The sequence below is a fragment of the Palaemon carinicauda genome, chromosome 41 (assembly GCF_036898095.1).
Source record: "Palaemon carinicauda isolate YSFRI2023 chromosome 41, ASM3689809v2, whole genome shotgun sequence".
Classification (NCBI taxonomy): Eukaryota; Metazoa; Arthropoda; class Malacostraca; order Decapoda; family Palaemonidae; genus Palaemon; species Palaemon carinicauda.
The window spans coordinates 41,463,053-41,480,081 of record NC_090765.1 but is presented as its reverse complement, the minus strand read 5'-3'; the positions used below and the strand labels follow the sequence as shown (position 1 = coordinate 41,480,081).

At 36.0% G+C, this 17,029-nt stretch overlaps 1 protein-coding gene and 1 long non-coding RNA gene across 2 annotated transcripts in view; one reads left to right on the top strand and one right to left on the bottom strand.

Annotated features, from left to right (window-relative positions):
* LOC137632542 (uncharacterized) overlaps positions 1-6,785 on the top strand; it is a 40,339-nt gene extending 33,554 nt beyond the window's left edge. Inside the window, exons 2-4 of the mRNA XM_068364516.1 lie at positions 1,123-1,278; positions 3,462-3,555; positions 3,939-6,785. Coding sequence (XP_068220617.1) covers positions 1,123-1,278; positions 3,462-3,555; positions 3,939-4,060 — 372 coding nt within the window. The 3' untranslated portion in view covers positions 4,061-6,785. The remainder of the gene's footprint in view (positions 1-1,122; positions 1,279-3,461; positions 3,556-3,938) is intronic.
* LOC137632495 (uncharacterized) overlaps positions 1-17,029 on the bottom strand; it is a 132,838-nt gene that overhangs the window by 35,026 nt on the left and 80,783 nt on the right. The gene's annotated exons all lie outside the window — the stretch shown is intronic.

Below are 17,029 nucleotides of genomic sequence, written 5' to 3'. Positions count from 1 at the left end.
ATGAGCAGGAATGCCTTCCATGTCTGAGAAATTTACGAACAAAATAGCCTCGTGCAACTTTCATTTTTGTTCTCGTCATCGTAACTGTACGGTTTTAGAATGTGAAAATTGTTCTGAGCGATCTAGTTTAGATAAGTTTTCTCTTCCAATACTTGAGTAACAGTTTATTATGTCTACTTCAATTTTCATATTCGTGCCAAAGGTATTACCATCTCAAGGACAAAAGGTCGGATGGCGACAAAAAACCGTGGCTGGATATGTAAAAGGCTATAGTGTCCGACAGGATCAGATTTATGATCCCATTGTTAGGGCAAACCTACCCAAAATAAACCATCGCCCACATTGCCCTATGCACACGGAGGGCGCTTCGTGCTGCGCTCTTAAAGTCGCAGTCACGAGTTTAGAGATGAATAAGTTCACAGAAGTTGACCAGACTCGGAAACAGTCAATCAAGAGGAAAGGTTTACATGAACTCATGTCACGTTACCTTCAGATTAACTGCGGTCAACTTTGCATCATCTCTTCGTGTCATTTGAGTGTCTGCTTTCATAGGTAACACATGAAAACTTGTTTCTTGGTATTCGACTGATCATCCCGATGGATTCTATAAATATCTTTGGCCGTAATGTGATCGTTGTTACAACAGAATGAATCATCTTTGCAATTTCCCTTGCGCAATATATTGAACAGTCGTGTATTTTGTACTTGATCATATGCGAGATCTGAAGCTTTTTTTTTTAATAAATTATTATTCAACCCCTACAGATTTATCGTTAATTTTAATCATTTAATTCAATAACTTTTCCCCATTTATCATCTTTCTACTTATGTTATTTCACAGCTCTGCAATATTAAAAAAGGACTAATTCAACATCCTTATCAGTACATCAAGATATTTGCAACTCATTATTTACCATAACACTGGATCTTCCTCCAATGATAATCTCAGTGACCCATCATTCTTTTACGCTTTATCATCTTAATTAATTTAATTTCTACTAAAGCTAATTTCGATTATCATCATCTTGTTTTTTTTTTAATTTAGCTATGTAAACTTTACTTCATTTCATCTGATTAATTTCAGTTTTCATTTGATTAATTCCAGTTTTCATTTACTTCCAGGTGCTACTCGTGTCAAGTAAGAAAGACCCTTGTTCCTGGCTTGTACCTGGCGGAGGAATGGAGGCTGGCGAAGAGATGGCCACAGCTGCCATACGAGAGGCATGGGAGGAGGCTGGCGTCCAAGGCCACATCACCAAATATTTGGGCCTCTTCGAGGTAGGGGCATAGACTTTTTTTCTGGACTTAAGAGTAGTATCTGGGCATAACCTTGATTCCAGAGTTTTTTTGTTCTAAACTTTTTAATCTGAAAACATTCCTTGTTATACCTGGGACGGTTATCAACGACAGTTTGTTTATTACTTTCGGTAGGATGGAAGGTTTACAGGGAACATGAATAGACGAATATAAGTACGAGTGTCTAACCGACTGCAAATTTTGCTGTGCGTGAATGGATATGTTAATGTACTCAAAAGGGTTTATACATAGATATAATAAATAAATAAATAAATAAATAATAAATAAATAAATAAAGAACATGGTCATATAAACTCAATGATTGTATTCCCACATGAATTTTGTCTAGAATATAAAGTTCCTAAAAGCCGGGGTCATTATTTCCTTGAAAATAAGACATTACAGTAATAGTTAGAAAAATAATAAATATTGTTATATTAGGAGAAAGAGGACAATAATAGCTATCGTTATATTAGGAGAAAGAGGACCAAACTAAATTTTAATCCTAACATTTTGTGAGCTTGAAGAAGCGTTCATTAAACAAACACTCACAACCTTGAAGTTTCTAAGTTCTTTTTATGCGAAGGATTAAGAAAATATCACGATGAAATCGCAGTCTGTGACCTTAGTGTCTTTTTATTGTTCTCTCTCTCTCTCTCTCTCTCTCTCTCTCTCTCTCTCTCTCTCTCTCTCTCTCTCTCTCTCTCTCTCTCTTTCTAGCCCTTGCTTAATTCTAGTTATTTCTATTTCCATAGTAAATTTTATGTTTATCGTTATAGTTGCATAATATGCTTTTATAATAAATTATGGTGAAACAACTAGAAAAATAAACACATTTGTAATAAGCCTTTACGGTTAACAATTACCATCACAATCCTTAGGTGTACAAGTAATAAACACCAACAGAGCAACAGACTTGTCCTTTAGACATGAGGCAACCTAGAAAAAACTATTATGAAACTTCAATGTTATGAGTTTTTTCTTCTTATGAATGAAAATCCATCAATGTAGTAGACCATTTTACGGACGTAGGTGTTGATATTAGCGGTGATTCTTACCTCTGTATAGCAGTGAATTAGGTACACAAGTCATTTTTTTTCTTTTTGCTCATTTTTCTGCGGTTTACCGCCCTACCCGCGTGTTTAGTTGAAGGACCCCTGGTAGCAAGGTCACTTGTCTTGGCCAGGATCTCTTAAGATTTCCTGGAAAACATTCAGTGCTTTTTTTTTTATATCTAATATATTACGTCGTAATACGGTTGGTACTTAAACCATCGTGATTACTGTCTAGCTATCATCTGTTACGTAACAACGTAAATGCTAGATCCATTCTCTTGTAATGAGATGTTCAGGATGAGCAATGAATTATTTCAATTCAAGATAATTTCGTTTCCTGTTATTGTTTCTGGGGTTTTGAAATCATCAGAGAGACCTTGTTGTTAGTCTGGCTGTTTTGATGAGGTTCATAATCTCCAAGGTTATTATACCCCTCAAAGAGCCTTTACGACGTCTTGCCGGGGAAGTAATGTATAAATGATAGGGAAAGGGATAGGGGAAAAGGCAAGAATTGAGGAAGATTGTGGGGAATAAGATGAAGACAAGATAGAAGATTGTTGTTGATGGTGGAGAGGCTTAGGGCGTGGCCCGCATCGGGACTCCACAGGGGAGTTTCTCGAGGCGGTGTTTTAGCTGGATGTCACTAGGGAGGACTAAGGGCTAGGTGCTTTTTAATGTTCTGCTAGTGTTCTAGATGTGTCACTGGACTAACAGTGCGACTTAATGGAGGGTGTGGTTGCTCGTATTATGAATTGTTGGCTTCAGCATCTTGTGAATGACCCTACCTCTAGCCGTGTTTGATTTCAGACTAAAGTTATAGAAAATCATTTATAGATTGAACCTTATGTAATTTATCCCAGCAGTAGTTAGTGATATTTTATAGAAGTTACTAATATTCAAACTCGACAGTAGAGCATTGACTTACTCTGAAGTTTATTTGTTAAAAGATTATCACCTCAGAACAAATTCTGAGAAACTAAATAAGTCTGAAAGAATTGTTATCCATTGAGTCATGGTATACAAAGATAGTAAATTAAAGTTTTAAATTGGATTTTAATAATAATAATTATAATTTGCATATCTAACGTTTTCATTTATTCCCTTTTTCAGACGAACCATCAAAATGGACTTAAGAAACATCGGACAGCTGTGTTCGTCGTGTCTGTGAAACAAGTTATGGCTGACTACCCCGAGGCTTACCTAGGTGAGAGAGAGAGAGAGAGAGAGAGAGAGAGAGAGAGAGAGAGAGAGAGAGAGAGACTTTCTATACAAAGCAATCCCAAGGATCATTGAGACAAAGGCTTGTGCTGGAGAATATATTTGTGAAGTTTCATGAGTAACAATGAGAGAGAGAGAGAGAGAGAGAGAGAGAGAGAGAGAGAGAGAGAGAGAGAGAGAGAGAGAGAGAGAGAGGTTTAGATGATATATACAGTTGTTGGTTTATTTGAAAAGTAAAATAAGTTATGGATCATTAAATATATTTGCTTAATTGTTTATGGACTCTGTATAAAAGGAAGTACTTTATTCTACTCGATAACTTTTGTGAGATCTTCACTAACATTTTCTTTTTGTTTTCCTATCTTGAAGGCCGAGTACGTCAGTGGTTCACTCTCGAGGATGCCCTCCTCCACCTAGCTCGCACTCGACCTCTTCAGAGCGCTTATCTGCAACTCCTCCTCGTGTCACGTCTAAAGGTCACCACATCATAATTCCAATCTCAAGGTTCACATCAACGACGGGGAAGTTCTCAAAACATCGGATGGTATTTGTGTTTACTGTCACATCACGCCACGTCTGGGTTGGATTAGGAATCTTGGAAAGTGAAGAGATGTGGTGAAGGAGTTTGACGTTTTAGATTTACATTTTTTTTTATTCTGATGCTGCTTAAGTTATAAGATGAACTTTGCTTCTGTTAGAAGCTTCTTCCTATCTTCAGTCTACTGTGAAGTCAGTTTTTTAAACAGTTAACTACATGGACCTTTTATTAACTAAGTTGATGAAACTGATAGTATTTTTGATGCCGTTATTTGAAATGTAAGAACCCATGGCTACGCAATCCTATAGGTGGCCAAAAAAAAAAGCTCTTGCAAAAGACATTTCATTGCGTATAGTACAAAGATATCGAAGTAAAGGACAACGTTTGCTTGTGAAAACTGAATAGATAAAAGAAAGTTGAGAAATAGACTCTATTTACGGTGCAACTGTGGTGCTTAATCTTATATTGTGACTCTGATATATGAAGTGATTTGCACCAACGAGTGCCAAGTGTTTGAAGTGCCTGTCAAGTGTGCTGCTGTAGAGGAACTGCTAACAACTCGACAATGCAAAAAGGTTTGGTTCCTTCAGGTTATTATCTCTAATCAGTTTGATGCATATTGTTAGAGACAATTGGCCTGTCAGGTAACCTTACCTGTCTGTTATAATGCTTAGTGTCTTCATGGTTACAAATGTTTAATGTTCATTACAGATGTTAAACATCTGCAGGTACATAAGCATAAAATTGCTCTTGATATCCTTCAGAGGAATTATCATTTCTCATCCTCACGTTACCCCCCAGCTATTCATAAACCTGCCATTTTCATTTACTTGTACTGTTCATTATCCCAAACCTTCCAGCTGAAATCTTGGGTGGTGGTCATTTTCTTGACGGTTGAAGCTTTTTTTTTTTTTAGGGATTATTGCGACTACCAATCTGTTGGAGATTATGATGAAATAAAAATATAACTTTCATTCTTACTTTCGATCGAAGCTATTTTTTTTATAGAGGGATATTTCTTTAGCGTACGGTGACAGTCAGTAGCTAACGCTTCTAAAAAAAAATTCAATTTGTTCAAGTTAATGGTTGGTGCACTAAAAAATTATTATTTGATAATTAGCTAATATTACTTTTATATCAATCCATATATATCACGAGGTTTCGCAGAGCAAATGGGGACATTCTCTCACTCTTTCTTTATAATTCTTCTTCAAATTCTAAGCAATTTTAACCACACTTTTCTTGACTTTCAAGATATCAAGGAGCACTGATTAAACCGTCTAGACTAGGAGGGCCAAGGAAAGTTTGCTCGGTTCGCAAGGATTCATTCGCTGCCAAATAATATCACTCGAGCATTTCATTGAAAAAAACCAATGCAACAATGATTCAAATATAAACACACATTCTATATTTTAAAAGCACCAATTCATTCAAATCTCTGAACGTCCGAGTAACGATTTGTTTTCGAAAAAGTTTTTGAGGATACGATTTCAAAGACGCTGATGTCAGTTTTAAGTAATGCACTATTTTTTGTTTTGATTATCATTATGCATCGGCGACAGCACCAGAGTAATGAGCTGTCAGATAATAGGAGGCAGAACACTGACGAAATGAAGTGTGAAAAAAGCTCCTTTAGGATTCAAAAAGAGTATTATGATCAGCCCAACGTACTACGCGGCTGGTAGCTATATTCTCATGTTTTATATAACGACATAAATGTATTATTTTTTTCGTGTCATGATGTAATATTTTTCATTACCCTGCTAGTAATTGATTCCATGTAATTTTGTGATGTTTTCATTTCACACGTATAGTAGTAAATCATTAAATATATACAGCATCGTGTATTTTAAAGTTAAATCAAACTAGTGACGTGATTAAAACACGTATTATAACAACTTTTTTAAATAAATATTAAAGAAAACAAGTTCAGTCGTGATGAAAAAAAAAATATCGACTAAAGTTGTTAAATCAAACTAGTGACGTGATTAAAACACGTATTATAATAACTTTTTTTAATAAATATTAAAGAAAACAAGTTCAGTCGTGATGAAAAAAAAATCGACTAAAGTTATTTGACTGTCAACTTCCAATCCCTAATCACTCTCTCCAAGATTTCCAGTGACCTAATGCAATCTAGACATGGATTTGATGTAAAATTTTTACGTGCCATGTTTTCTTTTGCACTCCGGGATCAAACAAATAGGAACTCCGTTTATCATTAATTGATTGAATAACATTCTCATGAAAATATATTTAAGAGAAAAGAAGGAATTGTATAATCTTAGTGGGCCAAGCCTTTAGGGCGATATATATTTTATGAGTGAACATTATACACATACACATACACACACACACACACTAAACATACATACATACATACATACATATATATATATATATATATATATATATATATATATATATATATATATATATATAAACTAAATTTACACTATTCTTTACACATCATACAATTGAAATTGGTCTCATTCATCTTCGTATATTTTGAACGTTCTTGTTAAATAAATATATAAATATATATTACATATATTATTTTTGTTTAGTAATTGCCATCGGCATGTTAATCAATAACTTATTTCTATCTCGTACTACTTTTTAATGTTTGTAATTAACGTTGAGAAATACACACAGATTTATTCCGTGACACCTTAAAAGAGAAAGGGGAAGATGATGTACTACAACTATAGGCTGCAGAATTGCTTCTGCTTCTCTTGATTGGCTGACAAATTCTTGTTTATATCTTTTCTCGATCTCGATTGGCTACAGTCTTTATCTTGTTACTTTTATTCTATAACTTCATACAGATCTCATTACTTTCTAAATTTCATTTTCAATTTCAAGTTATTTTACGAAAAAAAAAATGTTAAATATTTTGAAATTTAATGTAATTCAGATTTTCTTTTTTACCAAACTAGTTTTCAATTTTCAATTGTTAATTTTTTTTATTCAAATCAGAATTTTGTAATCAGATGTACCTTATCTTATGTGTACTATGTTGTGGTTTTGCCGTTTTGAAGTTTTATCTCGAAAAAGCAAAGTATACGATTCTTATAATTTTGTTGAAATAAATAATTTACAGTTTGAAGAAAATTAATTACTATGAAAAAAAAGAAAGCCAAGTATAGCCTTAGTTTTATATAAAACATTGTAGATGGAAATGTATCTGCATTTTGTAATAAAACATAATTCAAAATCCTCTTTTGTATGTTATTTGTTGCCCACCTTATAAGATTTGATGATTTTATAACATGCTTTGTTATTCATATAGTGAATTTAGTAGTTATTCTTTTTACTTGAGGATCAACATATCTACCAGGGATAGATTAATACACGGAAGAGGAAAGATCACTAAGGAAAGGTCGGTATGTGCAACGATGAGTAAAAAAAAAAAAAAAAAAAAAAAAAAAAAAATTGCTCAAGGGCCATTTGGATATACCTCTTAAGAGTAAAAATGAAAATGGAATAGTAACAACCTTGGAAAGATATCCAAACCAAAAGGTAAGCTTGAACCTATTTCTTTATGCTAAACAAAAATATCTGAAGGTTAAAAAGAAAACAATAAAAGAATTGTTTCAATAACATAATGCCTAGAGATTTCTAGATTTTCACTACATACTTTAGATAAAAATCTAAAGGATAATTTTAAGGTATATATATGGGACATACCCTCTATCTTTTTATACTTATTCTACCCACAATTTGAATCACCCACATCCATTCATTCTCTTATTCCTATGGTACATCCCGTACAATAATAAAACATTAACTAAGCTAAAAGAGTTAATACAGATTATTATATTATGACTTTAAACGTGTCATTAAAAAGAAACCACTTCGTCTCTAACAAAGCTTTAATGCAAGTAGAGAAGTTAATACCTTAAAAGGCTGCATCTTTAGCTTAGACTGATTGCTGGCTCGGATCTTGATTGCTTATGGAATCTAGAAGGCAAATGTAACGTATTATTATTATTATTAAATGCTAAGCTACAACCTTAGTTAGAAAAGCAGGATGCTGTAAGCCAAGGGGCCCCAACAGGAAAAAATAACCCAGTGAGGAAAGGAAACAAGGAAATATAAAATATTTTAAGAATAGTAATGACATTTAAATAAATATATTCTATATAGACTATAAAAACTTTAACATAACAAGAGGAAGAGAAACTAGATAGAACAGCGTGCCCGAGTGTACCCTCAAGCAAGAGAACTCTAACCCAAGACAGTGGAAGACCATGGTACAGAGGCTATGGCACTACCCAAGACTAGAGAACAATGGTTTGATTTTGGAGTGTCCTTCTCCTAGAAGAGTTGATGAAAAGATGTATGTTGAAATATATTCAACTGTTTTCATTGGAAATAATTACTTTTAATAAGTAAACCTCAACTAAATAGAAAAAAAAATCCATATTAATCATATTGCGAATTCTCTTTTAACCTCGGTTTCTCAATATAACTAATCGAATAAAATGCTTCGTTTTAACCTAAATCGTCCACATATTAATGAAAGTCTACATCATTAATATACTCCAGCCTCTCTGGCACCTTGATATCTATTTATGAAAGTATAAATAAGCTGTGTTTTCGTATTTATTCTTTCAACATATCATGCAAGACAGGTTTTTACCAGCAGCAGTAACAAGCTCGTGACCAGCAACATCTTGGAAAATAAAGGTCTTTGCCCAATGAGCCTTATTAGTTATTACAATCATTATTATTAATGTGGTTGTTGTGGTTGTTTTAGTGATGTACACAAATACTTATGTTACAAGCTAAACGGCAACTGACTTGACATTAAAATGAAGTTTCATAGCATCAAACACCCACGTGAAGTAAGAAATGTAAATGAAAAATGATTTACCAAACAATTTGTCTTCGCTCAAGGAGTTAACTACTGCGCTCTAATTGTTCAGTGGCTACTTTCCTCTTGGTAAGGGTAGAAGAGACTCTAGCTAAGGTAAGCAGTTCTTCTAGAAGGACACTATAAAATGAAATCACTGTCCTCTAGTCTTGGGTAGTGTCATAGCCTCTGTACCATGGTCTTCTACGGTCTTGGGGTCGAGTTCTCTTGTTTGAGGGCATACTTGGGCACACTATTCTATCCTATTTCTCTTCCTTTAAAGTTAAAAGTCAAAGTTTTCTGGTTTCAGTTCCAGTTCCATCAAAATAGATGCTCACCAGAACGTCAGCCGGGCAAGCCCAACCCCCCATTGTGTTGCCCAACCACAGCAGTGTCCTCCCCAGTAAACAGCTTAAACTCACGGTCCTGGGCGGGGATCAATCTGCTGCCATGCGAATGCATTATTTTAATGCTGTTACTGTTCTTAAAATATTCATTTTGATTTTTCATTATTTCTTTTATAGTTAATTTTCTCTCCTCACTGGCCTTTTTTACCTTTTGGGAGCCCTTGGGTTTATAACATGCTGCTTTGCTTTTCTAACTAGGGTTGTTCTTAGCTAGTAGTAGTAGTAGTAGTAGTAGTAGTAGTAATAATAATAATAGGACATGAGCATGACTCATCATGATTGTGAGTATCCTCTCTCTATCTTGAGAGTTCCACATCAATGACCAAGCCGAGAAACACCGTTCCACAGCTTTATTAAAAAAAAAAAAAAAAAAAAAAAAAAAAAACGACATGAACCCACCCGGCAACATGACACCATGGCCACCTCAAATGAATGAGGATGTAAATCTGAGCTATCTGCCATCACACGAGACTCTTGAGCAAAATTGCGCCTTCGTCTCCGTCTCATTTGGAACTGGAAAGGACCAGTTCTGGAGAGCAAATGAGGAGTTCCTCATTAGGACATGTCAAGAGAGACCGGATGGATGCAAGTATTTAATTAACTTCAAGTCTGACGTCCATTCACTGTAGAGGTCATATGTTTTTTTAACAAGTTCCGGATTAAAGATTTAATGACTTGTTTATAAGTTTTTGTGTAAAATGCCCTTTCTTACTTTTTCTATACAATTATTTGACTTGAATTTCAAAATGTATGCACATTTTTATTATTATTATTATTATTATTATTATTATTAATAGCAAAGCTACAACCCTAGTTGGAAAAGCAAGAAGCTGTAAGTCCAAGGGCTCCAACAGAGAAAATAGCCCTGTGAGGGAAGAAATCAAGGAAATAAATAAATTACGGGAGAAGAAACACTTGTAATACAATATTTTATGAACAGTAACAACATTCAAATAGATTTTTCAAATATAAACTATAAAAACTTGAAAAAAAGAGAAAGAAAAATAAGATAGAAAAGTGTGGCCGAGTATACCCTCAAGCAAGAGAGCTCTAACCCAAGACTGGAATACCATGGTATAGTTATGGCACTACCGAAGACTAAAGAGCATTGGTTTGATTTTGGATTGTACTTCTAGAAGAGCTGCCTACCACAGCTAATAAAAGTCTCTACTACCCTTACCAAGAGGAAAGTACCCCTTAGCAGAAGATGAATTGTTTGGTAATCTAAATGTCGTCAGATGTATGAGGACAGAGGATAATGTGGAAAGAATAGGCCAGACTATTCGGCGTATGTGTAGGCAAAGTAAAAATAAGCCATAGCCATTGATAGGGATCCAATGCAGTATTGTATGGGCAGTTAAAGAACCCAAATAACTCTTGCGGTATCATCGCAATGCATAGGGGGAGGGGCTGGTGCCCTGGCCAACCTACTACCTACATAAATTTTAAAAAAATTACATGAAACTAAATATACTGTACTAGCTCACTCACATACCACCCTTGCTTGGAATGTATAATCTTTTAAAACAGGTTTAAAGACGTTGTGGTGGATTATTCAACTTGTTTTCTAGGTAAGTGGGGCGTTTCCATCATATCGATAAACATTCCATCCAGCTGCACATTTCTACCAACGTTAGTTTGGGTCATGAAACAAAGGGGGGATGTTAGCAACCTTATCCTTAGAGGTCTGATAACAATCATCACTGCCCTATTCATACTTGAACCACTAAATTACCGATAAACCCCTATGCAGAATCTTCCATAATGCCAGTAGCTTCCTACGTTCTCTACAGCCAACCCCTCTAATGGGAAAGGGTGTGAAAATTAATTGAAAATATGCACATTATGCATTATTGTCCTGGAATATTATTGTTCCTCTTTCCAAGGTAAAAGGGGTATCTATAAGAAAGATGGAAACCCCTCTACCACTAATCGCAATGAATATTTTTAGCTTTTAATGCTCTGGGATAGCAAGCAATTGTATTCTCAATAATATGATTGGCGTGAAAACCACTATATGACGAGGGCATATGGTTTGCAGCTCTGTATTACATAATCTCTAGTTGTAAAAAAATAAATAAGACAAGATATTATAGGTTTAGAATGTTTGCATTTGTGGTGGAAATAATGCAAAACTTATGATAGCAAAAATGTTTAAGGGAATATAGATGATGTAACTCTTACAGGTTTAAAGGTTACTCATGACCAGAAGAAGCAAATGTCATCGAGACTAAACTTATAATGCGGGTAGAACTATTTACTACAATCAAACGCCCCATACAATGATCACATGGACAGTAAGAAGTGGCAGAAGTGATAGACATCCACATGCACTGTAAGAAGTTCCACGGTAAAAGGTAGAGTACCTGGATTCCACCTAGGAGAGTTTTTCACTGAAGAAAGCCAATAGGGCCACGTTCTGTTGTTTGAGTACTGCCCCTGCATCAATGTCACTGGGGTCGGTGGAGAGTAGAAGGGGTACAGTTGGAAAGGGAAAGGTGAGAGCAGTAGCAGTTGATAGGGCTTTTTTGCATTGAAGAAGCCCTCCTCCTGAAGGGGGCACCACTTACTATTATCATTATAATTAGTATTATTATTACTAGCTAAACTGTAAACTTAGTTGGAGAAGCAGAATGCTATAAGACCAAGGAGTCCAACAAGTGTTTTGGGTAGCCTTTCAGGGAGTCAAAGAGGGGGTTAAGAATGGCGATGATGGCTGGCAAGAATCAGTGATAATAGTTAACTATGCCCAAGAACTCCTGCAGTGCTTTGACAGTTGAAGGCATGAAGAAGTTCTGTACTACTGATACCTTCTCAGGGAGGGGTTAACGCCCTCAGGAGTGATGCGATAACCCAAGAATACCACTTCCTTGGCACTAAAGGTACACTTGTCGTACATTACAAGGCTATTTTGTTGCAGTAGGTCATGGATGGTGTAGGTGACATAGGTGGTTTTCTTTAAAGGGGTAGAATACCTGTATGTCACCTATGCAACATACTCAGAAGAAGAGGTCCCCTAGAATGTCATCCATAGGTTGTGGACATATGACCCATGTATTACAAAGGCCAAAGCAGAAGTAATTATAAGTATATCTAATGAGGGGGGCTGTGATGGCTGTCTTAGGGGTGTTTTCTCTGGGTTCATAGGCACCTGAATACCCTTTCAGGAGGTCAAGGGTTGAAAATGCTTCCCCCCCCCCCCCCAAAGATAGGTGGTGATGTCGACGATGTAGAGAGTGGTTGTGGTCTGGTTCCGCCTGCATGTTTAAGACACTTGTAGTCCCCACAAAAGGATGGGATCAATCCTTCTTCAGGAGGATGGGGCGACAACCATGGGCAGGAGGACCTTTAGACAAAGACCCATTTTTTTTCCATTTCGGTGAATGTGCATTTAGCAGCTGTAAAACGATCTGGAGACAAACTTCTGAATCTTGCAAACACCAAGGCCTTGTAGTCTTGATTTGATGATAAACAGAGTGCTTGGCGGGAACCATGGGTGTCTGGCTTAGTACTGGGCAGAAGTTAGGATATAAGGTAAAGAAGGTGGGCGTAGGCATCCATGGGCATGCTGATGTGGAGACACGCCACCCATGGGGGTAGGAGGGAGCAGATGATAAACGTGTGGACAAGTAAGAACTGGTGTTGACTCATTATTGATGTACGATGTTAAGCAAGATGGGTAAATGGGCGAGGAAACCTGCACCAATGAAAGGCATTGTAATGTCAGCGCCTCCAAAAACAATGTCAGTGTATCATAACTGGGTGGGGATAACAGATCCGTTGGTGGCCACCAGGAAAAAAACAGCAGGCTTAGAAAGATGGGATTGCACACTTTAAAGGGAATGTGAAAGAAGGGAACGAAAGGCACCAGTATCTACTAGAAAGCAAAAATTACATCCTGAATCATGCAAAAATTAAAGATTAGTTAATAGGAGGGCACAGCTACAAGCAATAACTTACAGGCTATTTTATCAATGACATCCGGCAACACAACTCAGCGACAACCCCGAATCTGGAGTGGTAGTAGCACAATTGAGGGATAGGGGTGTCATCCAGTGGCTGTTGAGGGTGTTGGTTGAGGCAGAGTTTTGGGGCAACATAGGTGGGTGTTGGGTAACTTGGTTGCTGTCAAGGCAGGTCATGAGGGGAACCTCGATGTCCTACAACATTCACCTCAGCTTCTGCTTCAGTCTGCGTTGAAAGTTTGTCCCCTTCAAAAGGAGTGGAGACGGGTATGTTGATGGAATTCTTGACAGTAAGAAAATGGTTGTCCATGTGGCGTCAACTCTAGTTATAAGGTCCTTCTGGGCTCATATGTTCCGACAAGCATTTTGCCCAAAGGGCATGCAATAGGTTCACTTTAGGAGGAGAACTATCTGCAGCAGGCTGAAGGTGAGTAATACTGATCAATTCTCAGAGGGCCACGGATACCTTTGATCCCCCAATGATTGTTGGGAGAGCTGAAAAATCTTGGCTACACGGGCGGCTCGCGACAGGGAATACTGCTCCGAGAGGTATGATTTGAGGGCATCATACTGATCATATATGGATATAGTAATCGGTCTCAAAGCCTAACCTATCCCTGCTCCTGCTGACTTTAAAAAGTTTTAAATTTGTACAATGAAAATGTAAATGTGAACGTCAGGAAGTTTATCGGCCAGACAATAAATCTATAATGCTAAAATTTCAATAATCAAATGTGGTAACCTTGGTTTATACGTCCAATATCAAAGTCCCAAGGTCAAACCTGTTAATTTCATAATCAAATAGGCCAAATTTTCAAGTTTCAGGCGAACTCATTGGAATAAGAATAGCAATGAGTTCCGATCATCTTATAACCAATGAAAATTTGCAATAGAGAAGCATTTAAAAATTTCATTTTTGATTTATTAGCCAAATCCTTAAATGACCAAGGAAGACGGATAAAGATAAATAATTATAATATATAATCAGAGAATCGACGAGATCCAGAGGTGGGTAAAACCGGTCTCTATTGAAATCAAGTTGCCTCATGGAGTCGGTCAACGCCTTCAAGTCCCTACGGGGATCAGATTATAGGCCTAAGCCAGTAAAACCAGTTACGAGGCCTACTTTACATGTTGATGTCAGTGCCTTGTGTTCCACGCAGCCTGCATGTGAACCCCGAGAGAGAGAGAGAGAGAGAGAGAGAGAGAGAGAGAGAGAGAGAGAGAGAGAGAGAGAGAGAGAGAGAGAGTAAGCAATGCCAAGTGTGATAATAAGGCCGGCCATAAAGCAGTTCACACCCGAGTTTCGTACTCAAAGAAATCGGTATATAATGACTAAGAATTGGGCTATTTCGAAAGAGAGAGAGAGAGAGAGAGAGAGAGAGAGAGAGAGAGAGAGAGAGAGAGAGAGAGAGAGAGAGAGAGAGAGAGAGAGAGAGAGAGAGAGCGTTATCCCTGTTCTAAGCGCAGTGGGAATTGAAATGCTGTTATTTTTCAATACAAGCCGAATGGTGTCAACACCTGGACTTAAATCTTCTGATGGAAGGACAAAAATAAAAAACATTGAAATACGTAACCAGAAACTGAAGAAGAAGAAGAAGAAGAAGAAGAAGAAGAAGAAGAAGAAGAAGAAGACTGAAGCTTATATAGTCCCGCTGGGGGTGATATAGCCTATTCACACGTATATGGGAAAAATTTCTCTAATTTTCCCACAAGTAATCAAGATTTCAATGTGACCTATACGCTATTTGGCCCGTCTCCAAGTCTCATATGCATACAAAGACGAAATGGAAACTGGGATCACAAGAACTTCGACGGCTTTTGTTTGAGATGTCAAGGTTGATAACCATCAGAAAGATGGAAATTGACGAGATATTTGTGAAAAGTTGAATCGTTAACGTGCGAAGAAGAATATCTTGTCATTAGCAATAGATGGTTGAGATAATGTGAGCATTATACATCTCTCTCTCTCTCTCTCTCTCTCTCTCTCTCTCTCTCTCTCTCTCTCTCTCTCTCTCTCTCTCTCTCTCTCTAACATTATTCGATTTCGACAATGTGTTCATATGCATGACACCATGTAGTGAGCAAGTTCATTTAATAAAAACATCAAAAATAATAATAATAATAATAATAATAATAATAATAATAATAATAATAATAATAATAATAATATAAATAATAATAATAATAATTATAATAATAATAATAATAATAATAATAATAATAATAATAATAATAATAATAATAATAATAATAAATAATCTCAAAGCTGTCTTAGAAAACAAGATGATAAGTTAGGTACTAATGAGCTGCAGCTTACTGAGTTCACCCTCTCTCATAACTACCCTCATTTTCGACAGTATGGGTACATCAATGACAATAATAATAATAACAATAATACTAAATCTCAAAACTGTGTATTAGAATATCAATCAGTATCCTGACCAATCAACTTTACCATTTATGGATTTCCTTAACACTAACTTTAAATGCCATTTATGGATCAAATTAGGAATAATTTGAACTGTCTTGGGAATAAATCAATTTCCTAAAGCCTTAATTTTAAATACCATTTATGGATCAAATCAGGAACAAGTTAAACTGTGTCTTAGGGATCAATTTCCTAAACCCTAGACTTTAAATACCATTTATGGATCAAATTGGGAACAACTAGTTAAACTGTCTTAAGGATCAATCAACTTCTTAAATCCTAAACTTTAAATACCATTTATGGATCAAATTAGGAACAAGTAGAACTGTGTCTTATGGATCAATCAATTTCCTAAACCCCTAACTTTAAATACCATTTATGAATCAAATTAGGAACAAATTAAACTGTGTCTTAGGAATAGATCAATTTCCTAAACACTTAACTTCAAATACCATTTAAGGATCAAATTAGGAACAAGTTAAACTGGGTCTTAGGAATCAATCAACTTCCTAAACCCCTAACTTTAAATACCATTTATGGATCAAATCAGGAACAAGTTAAACTGGGTCTTATGAATAGATCAACTTCCTAAACACTTAACTTTAAATACCATTTAAGGATCAAATTAGGAACAAGTTAAACTTGTGTCTTGATGATCAATCAATATCCTAAATACTTAACTTTAAATATCATTTATGGATCAAATTAGGAACAAGTTAACTGTATCTTAGGGATCAATCAACTTCATAAACTCTTAACTTTAGATACCATTTATGGATCGAACTAGGAACAAGTTAAACTGCGTCTAAGGGATCAATCAACTTTAACTACAATTTATGGGTGAAATCAGGAACAAGTTAAACTTGTGTCTTGGGGATCAATCAATAACCTAAATACTTAACTTTAAATACCAATTATGGATCAATCTAAGAACAAGTTTTCATAACTTCCACAACCTTTACTGTCCAATTGTATCGATCCAAGAGGGGACTTACACAACCGGATCTCTGGGTGGTCGCTTTCAGCTTCCCTCTGCTCCTGGGCACTAAAAAATTTAATTCCGAAATGTCACCAGGACAATAAGCCGGACTTATATATAATATTCGATTTGGACTATTTTGGGGATTCTAATGGGTGAAGGCTGCTGGGAAACCCTTGTTGCCGATGAACTTGATGCATGAAATATGGTATGATTTTACACGATTTCTCTCACCTACTCTTTCGATACCTACTTTATATATATATATATATATATATATAT